The following is a 10,257-nucleotide window of genomic DNA, read 5'->3' as shown; positions in this document are numbered from 1 at the left end:
TTCTCTCATACTTAATGAAAATGTAATCACCTTTACCAGGGCATGGGAGAAAAAATAAGGATTTCCTCTTCGAAAATCACTTATTCTTTATTGCTTCCAATCAAGACTGATATAATTTGCTATTATATTTCCACCATTGTTCTAGATAAGTTAAAGATTAAGAAAGTGGGAATGTAGAGTGGAAGACAGTTTATTTGTGAATATATAATACAATGTTGGTAATCATTAAAATTAATTGGGGAATAAAGGTGATTATAATTTATCATAAATTTATAATCATAAAACCATTGCAAATCATTTATTTGAACTTATATAAAATGCTGCTCAGTTTTCATTTTCCTTTCCCAAAACAGCCAGAATTTCTTCCCATGATCATTTCTCACTTAATTTGGAAGTTTCATCCAGACACAAAGAGTAGAGAGCACAATAAGAATATAAGTACCTCAAGTAAAATTTATGATAGGAGATGAAAGAAAAGATAAACACCATATTATCACATTTCCATCTTTGTTACCTGTGTCTGTAAGCACCTCTTATAAATATTATACTTATTAGGGAAATACCAAACCTTCCTAATATACACAATAGTCTTCATCTTCATGTGTTTGTGTAGATAACAATAAGAAATGCAATTAATTTACAACAACATTCAAGTTACAACAGGGATATCAGCTCTCAATACATATAACAACCCATTATTTTAGGAAGATTGCCTAGAGAGTTCTGATGAAGAGAATTGTCATATATCCTTGCTCACCCTGCCCTTTGAACATTTATGAAGAAGAAAATAAGGAATGTTGAATGCGAACATATCATCTGTATTTCTGTTCTCGGTATTCCATGAAGAAATCTAATATTTCTAAACATCTTATAAATCCATTCATCTCATACTTTGAAACTCTCTCTTGAAATTATTTAGAATAGTAGCAACATATTATTCAACTGTACATTCCTTCAAGTATCTAACAATATACCTTTCAAGCATATGACATAAAATAGTAACACAAGAATATTTATTGAAATTCACTTAATAATAAATGATCACTTCTTGAACATTGTTTTTTTTTTCTTTTTTTAAATACTGAATAAAACTTGTTTCTTTCTCTTTGTTTCTCATAAAAATGTTCCCATTTGCAAGGCCAAGTTAATATAGTACACAATTATGAAGCAATCCCTCCTACATCCCCAAATGATATTAATGTACCTCTCCCACCAATCCTACTGTATTTACCAAGATCGCTACATTTTAAGTCCTAGAAGTTGAGACTAACTTTTCCCAAGTGCCATTTATTTCACCATATTTACAACACAAAATCAGTTGTTCATTTTAGCACCTACAACCTGGAAACAAGAAATGAGAGAACTATTGAAATGACACTTATTCAACATACCAGCATATTGTCCACACTACTATATGCTTTTTGGAACTGTCTATGACCTACATCATATTGTTAAGACTTTATAGGCAAAGTCAAAATCAAGGTAGTTCATCCTCTCTGGTTTATCAAGATGAGCCACATGTAGTATCTTTGACAAGAATCACATATTTATTCCATTGTAAAATGTTTTCTCTCTTTGAAATCTAATTTTTTAAAAAATAAAATTTGATGCACAGTTCATTAAAAAGTAAATTCCTTCTGCAATAACCAAATAAAAGGGATGCAGTTAGCATGAAAAATATTTTCTGTCCATTATCTTGCTGACTGTATCCTTGACATCCTTATTTCTCAGACTGTAGATCAGGGGATTCAACATGGGGATCACCACTGTGTAAAACACAGAGGCCACTTTGACTGTGTGTCTGGAGTTTTTGGAGTTCGGCACACAGTAGAGGAAGAGGATGGTCCCGTGGAAGATGGTGATGGCGGTCAGGTGGGAGGCACAGGTGGAGAAGACTTTGCGATATCCACTAGCTGAATGCATCTTCAGGGCTGTGATAATGATGAGCACATAAGACGTGAGAATGATGAGCAGTGTGATTATTTCATTAAAGGTGGCAACAGTGAAAAGAAGTATCTGGGTGAGATGAGAATCTGAGCAAGAGACGGACATCAGGGATGATAACTCACAGAAGAAGTGATTGATTGTGTTGAAGCCCCGAAAAGATAATTTTAAAGCAGAGCACATGAGTGTCAAGGAGCATGCCACTCCCCACACATATGATACCACCACCAGCATGGCACAGAGTTTCTGGGACATGGCAACTGTGTAGCGCAGAGGGTTGCAAACGGCCACAAAACGATCATAAGCCATCACAGCAAATAGAATCAATTCAGTGACAACAAAGGTGCAAAAGAAAAAGAACTGCACCATACACCCTGAGAATGAGATGGTTCTGTCTGCCACAACTAGGTTCAGCAGCATCTTGGGAGCAATGACAGAAGAATAGCAGAAATCCACAAATGAGAGGTGGCTGAGGAAAAAATACATGGGAGTGTGCAGTTTGGGGTTAATTTTGATGATCATAATCATTCCGAGATTCCCGACTACACTGAAACTGTAGACGGCCAGAAATACCACGAACAAGGGAACCCGCAGTTCCGGATAGTCTGAAAAGCCCAGGAGGGTGAAAGTGGCCTCAGAAGATACATTTCTCTCTGCCAGAAACATGTTTCCCTTTGGTGCAACCTGAAAATCAGTCTTGGTAATAAAATATACAAAGTGATTGACACATAGACCACGTGTAACTCTTCCCTCTGTAGAACGTAAGATGAGACAAAATAGATAACTTGTATGACACTCATAGGTATTAATTATCAGGACAGGAATAACTAAACTTTCAGAAATAGAATTACTAGTAAATGTCACTTTCTAAAATATTGCAATAGTAATTCTACTATGTGTATCAAGTGTAATTTTAGAAACAAACAAGTGCAATAATTATCAACTTAACCAATTTGTGTGGTAATATCTAATCAAATCCTAATGTGAAGCATTTAACTCATTTAACTTCATGAATTCTGCAAAGAAAAGTCTAGAAAAATAAAATAATTTATTATATTGGTCCTACAATTATTAATGAAAAATGAAAGCACCTCAATTAACTTCTATAATTGTAACTATTCCCTATATAACAATATGTGCATATATTGTCATATACCAAAAGAGTAGTTCATTAGTTCATTTAGTTATCATGTATGTGTGTGTGTGTGTGTGTGTGTGTGTGTGTGTGTGTGTGTAGTTTAATTATTAGTTTGGCATTTTAATCATTACTCTTTATATTGACTAAATAGATCAGACATTCAAGTTAATAACTTATGGTTTTCAACAAGATTCCAATTGAACTGCCATATTTTACAGGTGAGCAAACAGAAACTAGATAAAGCCGTGACTTGCCCAATGACAAATAGATATTGGGTGAGCAACAAACCCAGTGTCCTCGACTCCCACTGCTGTATCCATCTTTTTATGCCTGGCTCTGATCTGCATAGTAGACAAAGATCGTAACATTTTACTTCGTGAAGATCACATTTTCATACTTTACTTTGCTAAAACTTTTGATCACTTTTAAGAGAATCTTTAGATTATAAAACTATGAAAACTAGCTTAGTGAAAGTGTTGAGGACTTCACAGATGTTCTGAATATTCATGCCAAAATGAAATAAAGAGAATGGAATGTTTAAAAAATTGTCACCATTTAGGAATAAGTATGATAAAAAAAAAACATATTGTCGAAAACACTTGCTTTTCCTAAGCCCCTTTCTCCTCCCCTTGTATGTCACTTAGAACACTCATTCCCCCCCTCTATTGCCTGTTAAGGATATGGATGGGAATCTTAAGGAGTCATTATATTCTGATGACATTCATGAGAGAAGTGTTCTTAATAGAGAGAATGCTGGGATTTCTCAAATCGATCCACAGGTAGGGTTGTCAGATCCAATACAGGACCCCAATTAAATTTGAATCTAAGATAATGAATGATTTGCTATAAGAACATCCTAGATATTGCATGGGACAAATCATACCAGAAAGAATTGCAAAATTTAAATGTAATTCAGTATCTTGGTTTTCTGTTTCCTAAATCTGGCTACTCTATATGCAGTACAACTGAGATCCTTAGGGCAACCAAAACATCCTGGTTCATCTGGAGATTTCATAGTGTTAATACGAGAAGTCACTCACTCCAGAAATTCCATCAGTCTTCTCCCCTTTTAATGAAGACGTAGTACTCAGACTAACATTTGTGATAAAGACATCTCGTGTTCTGCATTACAAGAAATAGGTTCTAGATGTTCCAGCATTAAAGGTCTGAGGTCTCATGCAACACTGAGAGCTCTCCATGGCCCTATATGTCCAGATATCCAAGGATTTAAGGACCAATGTGAAGACATCTTTTCCAGTTAATTTTCAATATTATAAAACTCTTCCTTATTGCCCTCTTTCAGGCTTTCTAAATCTCAGCAGCACTGATACTCTGTGCTAGACTATTCTTTGTCATGGGAAGCTACCCTGTGCTTTGTATCATGTATAACAGCATCACTGACTTCTGCCCACTAGATGAGAATCACACTACCCCCACCCAGTCATGAAATCATAAATGTCTCCAGATATTGCCAAATCTCTCTTTCAGTGAGAGGAAAAAGGGATACATAAACTGCTTTAGTTCATAACTCCTGCTTTTATTTACTTGATTCTGGTATATTTCGGCATTTCTTCTGTCTGAATTCAACTGAAGACTAAGGTGCAATTTAAATATCATGATTCCTTATGACCCAAATTTTATTATTTGGGTTAAAATTTTCTGATATCTGGGAATCCAAGCAGTGTGGTATCTAAAATCTTCTTCCTTATAATATCTTTCTTTTTTTTTCTCATGAGTATGCCCTGCCCTAAAATTTTGTTTAGAGGTAGTCCTCATTACTATGTTTACCAGAAGACTCACTTTGTTACTTTAAATTCAATTTTAATTAAATACTTATCTTCTTTGAATAACTTTTCTAAAAGTTCACTGAAGCAAAGGGACACATATTCCTGAAAACTGTCAGGTTCTTGTCATTCTCCAATTGTCAGGAAACAGCTGATCAGGACATTGTTACAGAGGAGAACAGCTCAGCCCTGTACAAAGCTCTGCAGAAAGAGCACACTTCCCATTCCCTAGATGTCCAGATACATAATGTCCTCACTGGCTCAAAATTTCCCCTAAATTAATATCCCATGAAGAAGTGACAAAACCTAAGCCATCTTCTACATGCATGAAAAAGAATATCCATATTTTCTCAGACCTGCAACCAAACCTGCTCTTGGAAAAGGCAGCTCCCTCCTGCCTCTGGAGAGCTTGTTTATTGGGAAATGCTGAGACTTTTATTTCTACTCCCACTCCCTGTTGCGTCGTGACCTGAAGAAAATATATTCCCTTATTCCCGAGGGACCTCAAAACAAGCAATTAAAATTAAGTACTCTTTCTGATGAAATTCTGGCTCTATTGGAAACCTGAAGAAAGACAACGTTTTATTTAAATATTTTCTATGAATGTTAAGGTAAAAGTTTAAATGCCATCAACTTATGCTCCATGATTATATCCATAGTCTCCAAGTTCTTTTTTGCATAATGATAAATCATAACAATTTGTATCATTTTTATTTACTCAAAACCTATTTCTTAAATGTCTACAATACTTCTAGGTTTTGCAAACCTTAACTGTCCCTTTTCACACTAACAACACTAGAAAAGCAGGGAGATTCTGCCTCTAGGTTCCGTACTTACTTACGTTCCTGTCAAGGATATGAGGTGCAGAACACCTCTTTATATATGCTGAGGTTAGGAATATGAATGCTTGGAATTTATCAGTATCTCCAGGAGAAGCTACATCTGGCTATAACAAGTATATTAAGGTGTCTAGTATTATTGCTAGCATTCCATTTATCCTATAGAAAAATATATAGTCTACTCACAGAAGACTCTCTTCTTTAGTTCTGATTGATTGTAAAACTTTTCTCAATTCATTCAGTCTCCATAATCCCTTAAAATCCCACATTTCCACAATTCTTGATTGTCTACTTCATCACCACTTACATTTCTTTAGATCACATTATTTCACGTTTGTACTGTTTGGTGGCCACCAAATTGGTCTTTATGTCTATAAATTTATTCTCTTACATTTCTCTCACACTATCACTGAAGTAACTCTTTATAAAAGAAATCATCTTGATTTTTAGCTCCCACCAATAAGTGAGAACATGTGGTATTTCTTTTTCTGTGCCTGACTTGTTTCACTTAATATAATTCTCTCGAGGTCCATCCATATATAAAATATGTAAATTCACACACACACACACACACACACACACACACACAAAACCGGGGGGGGGGAGAAGAAGATATAACAACCACAATTACTTGAAGTTGATACGACAAGCAAACAGAAAGGACATTGTTGGGGGGGAGGGGGGAGGGAGAAGGGAGGAGTTTTTGGTGATGGGGAGCAATAATCAGCCAAAATGTATATCGACAAAATAAAATTAAAAAAAAAAAAAAGAAATCAGCTTGTATTTATATATTTGTTTGAATGTGCATAAACTATCTCTGGATGAATATGCTAGGATTTTTCGCATGACTGAGAAACAAATATACCATTTATTTTAAAAATAAATACATTAAATAAGTGTAAATTGAACTAAAATAAAAAAGTAAAAGGTATAATGATCAAGTCATTCCCCATTTTGTAAAGCTGAGTGACAGTCACTTATGTGTGCATGTCCACGTTTCTAAAAATGGCATCCAAAGGCTTCTCTACTACACTTATTCCTTCTCTCTCTGCTGTTCAAATTTCAGTCTCCATAAACATAACTACCTATCTATGTACCGTGTTCTACATATGCCCACATTATGTAATGTCTCATCAAACTGGGCATCTTTAACTTACCATTCATCTTATTCATCCATCAAAACACCGCTGCCTTGTGAAACTTTCCATAACACATTTTTTGACTCTTGCAGACCAAGTTAATTATTCTGTGATAGCCACAACGTCTGGATACCAACCTTTATTTACCTACTGTTCAGGCCACTATATGATGCAGTTACTATCTGTTTATGCATTTGTATGGCTTTCCCTCTTACTAGGGTGTGGTTTTCTGGAGTTCAGGAACAATTTCTCTTTCACCAGTGTGTTCTCACATATTTCTATATCTACTCAAGAATGGATATGTATGAACTTAGCATTAAACAGAATCCTTAGCCTTATTTCCTTCATCTTAAATATTTTCATTATATTTTTGGCAGTGAGACTGTGCCCACTGTTGAAGACCATGTCTTATTATTAAAGCTAAACATAGATCACAAGTCTTATCTTCCAGTCTTCTGATATTTTGTCTATACTATATCGACTTTGGTCCTTCAGTATGAGATTTAATAGTCATACGTGGGACCTCTTGAGTGAGCTGTGTAAATTCAATTTACAATGCATGGTGGTTTGGACTCTATTGTACTTTTGCCTGCTAGAAATCTGGAGGAAGCATTGGCATTTGCCTGTGATTGGATACATCTTCCAATTAATGGTAAGTAAATCGTTGTGCCATAGTTTAGTCAGCTAAGTATATTTCTTGTGAAAATGTTTGATGATGACGAATTTGTCAATACTTGAACTCTTAAATGCTAATGAACGTAGAAGAAGGGTGCATGGCAAGAAATATTTCAGAAACTTGGAAACGCTGTCGTCATCTGCATAACTATGATCATCATGTCTATATGAAGGCCTAATTTGGAAGTAAAATAGGATTTATTCTTATGAAAGTCCTGTCTTTCAAAGTAAATGTTATGAGGCCAAAGACTATGGGTAGATTTGTCTTCAGTCACTGGTCGTACACAGGCAAAATCTGCAACAGAACCTGTAGTGTTGTGTGTCTGCTTGTTTGTTGTGTATGTTCTTTAGCTAAATATCATCACTAGCTACATAAAAATATAAAGCAAAAGCACTCTTCTTCAAAGCTGATATCAATGTTATTAATATTCGAAGCATAAAGTGTGTTTTGCCATAGTCCAAAAATATCCCGAACCAGCTTTTATTCCTACGTTTTTAATGCTTAGATTGCATACACTATCAAAGTGTTTCTAAAAGAATTAAACAAGTTACTAAATTGGAACACATTTTAGAATATGGACAATTTTAACCCTGGAATTTATTTCCACTGTTCTTAAGAAGTCTTCTTATTGACATGTTTAGTTCATTTTTAAATTCTGAACATTACTTTTTGCTGGTTATTGACTTTTCTGTTGAAAAGGGCTTTTTAGTATGCAGAGAATAAATGCTCATATGGTTGAATTCACTTATTTCTTGGAGTGGGACTATTAAATAAGATGAACTGATGCCAAAATATTTATAACAAATTCTGCAATTTTTTGCCATTAAAGGTGATATTTAATCTTCTTTTAATTGAAGTAAGCCCTCCCCACACTGAGAATTACTATATGCAGCTAGAGGCACAGTATAGTTCTGTCCATGTATTAATGTGGCAACTACTGATAGAAGAGAACATGGTGCTGTCTTGCATAGCACCAATGGGTGTGTCAGATAAAATCTGTGTTTTTACTGATAAATTTCATTATAAAACAGTATAACCAGACTCTTTATTAAAAGTTTAGGTGGGAACTACAGATGTCCTTCAGGGCCTCATTGAAAGATTAATGCTAAGAACATAGCTTATTTAGAAATATATGTATGTTAATGAAATATTACATTCCAGGAGGGAAGGAAACATTTTCAACAATATTGTTGTGACATTGTATATCATTTGGGAATGGGAGCTGAACAATTACTTTCTAAGCATTCATTCATTCATTTAAAAAAATACAAAAAAATAAATTCAGTAAATTTAAAACTTCCAATTTTAAGTCAAAACCATGTAAATTTGAGATAAAATATATAATACACTCAGATTTATTTTTATTGCATTTATTGTTTAAATTGCCAAAAACTCGGTTATAAATACTTTTAAAAAATACACTCCTTATTACACAGTTTGCCTTCTACCTAAAATTAAATTATATTACCAAATTAGATTTTTGCATATCTTATCCTTCGGAATTAATGTTTTTTAAATTTGAAATGTCCTGTGAATCATTATGAAAAACATCTAGCACCCAGTGTAAATATAAGCAAAGTGTTGATCAGAAACCTCGCAGAAAATAATCGAAAATATCTTTAGAAATTAGATGTTTCTATTTTACAAATTCCTCTTCATTTTTTCTTTTCTCTTTTGTCCCTAATTTTCAGGTGGGACCAAAATAATTTATCCTTTTATAGAAGTCAGCATTAGGATGTCTTCTTCAGCTATATTATATCCAAAATATACTTTTATAGAAAATATGTTTCTTTAGGAGGTGGGCTAATGAGAAATGGGTCAATGGACACAAAGAATGATTGTGTATTGTAATGATGAATAAGCTTACTATACTGATTTAAACACCACACATTGTACAAAATTATTGAAAGTCAGCATTGTATCCCACATTTATATATCATTAAGAAAATCTCGATGATTTATTTGCTTTGAGCATACTATTTTATTAGACTCAATGCATAAAATATAGAAGTAAAGAACAAGATTTACATGTTCATGATCCAATCAATTCACAATTCCTGAAAACAATTGAAGTGCTATAAATTTATATATGAATGACAATATGTATATCATTAATCCAGCAATATTTATTCATCTATCCACTAAATAAAAAGAAAAACAAAACTTAGCATATGCTAGGAATAAAGAGGAAAAAATGTTAAAAACCACTTCCTCCAGTGACTTTATTTAAACAAACATTAACTGAGCTCTTTCTAGTTGTCAGTGAGTACTCATATGTTGTCAAAATGTAACCTTAGTAAAATGCTATGAGGTTAGCAGTATTAGCCCATGTTAAAATGGAGGAAACTTAGGATTGAAGGAGTTAATTTTCTTGACAAATTAAAGAACCTCGGCTGTAACACCCAACCTGGTTTTCATGAAGTCAAGCCTACTACTCTTCTAACATTATTATGGACACAAGAAGAGAAGCTTCATTTAAACAAGTAAAGGCAATGTTGAAATTGACATAAATCATAATGGACTTACAAAGAAAGTGTTAATAGTTCATATGAACAAGCAATGAATGAAGAAATGTGGTTTAGGTACGTGGGTCAAGGGTGAAAAAAGGGGAATTTCAGAAAGACCAAAGGCACATGTAAAAAACATGAACAGGACTTAGAAGTCCATTTTCAGTGAAAGTAAGCATTTCACCCACAATTGATTGTAGAGATAGCATGAAGGTGTGGAGAAGGGATAA

At 34.0% G+C, this 10,257-nt stretch overlaps 1 protein-coding gene across 1 annotated transcript; it reads right to left on the bottom strand.

Moving 5' to 3' along the window:
* Positions 1-1,665: 1,665 nt before the first annotated feature.
* On the bottom strand, positions 1,666-2,610 carry LOC134376572 (olfactory receptor 5D16). The gene has a single exon (XM_063095070.1). The coding sequence runs from the start codon at positions 2,608-2,610 to the stop codon at positions 1,666-1,668; it is 945 nt and encodes a 314-aa protein (XP_062951140.1).
* Between the last annotated feature and the right edge of the window lie 7,647 nt (positions 2,611-10,257).

Source organism: Cynocephalus volans, chromosome 4, assembly GCF_027409185.1.
Source record: "Cynocephalus volans isolate mCynVol1 chromosome 4, mCynVol1.pri, whole genome shotgun sequence".
NCBI lineage: Eukaryota > Metazoa > Chordata > Mammalia > Dermoptera > Cynocephalidae > Cynocephalus > Cynocephalus volans.
The sequence above is the reverse complement of the archived record's forward strand: the minus strand, read 5'-3'. Positions and strand labels throughout refer to the sequence as shown.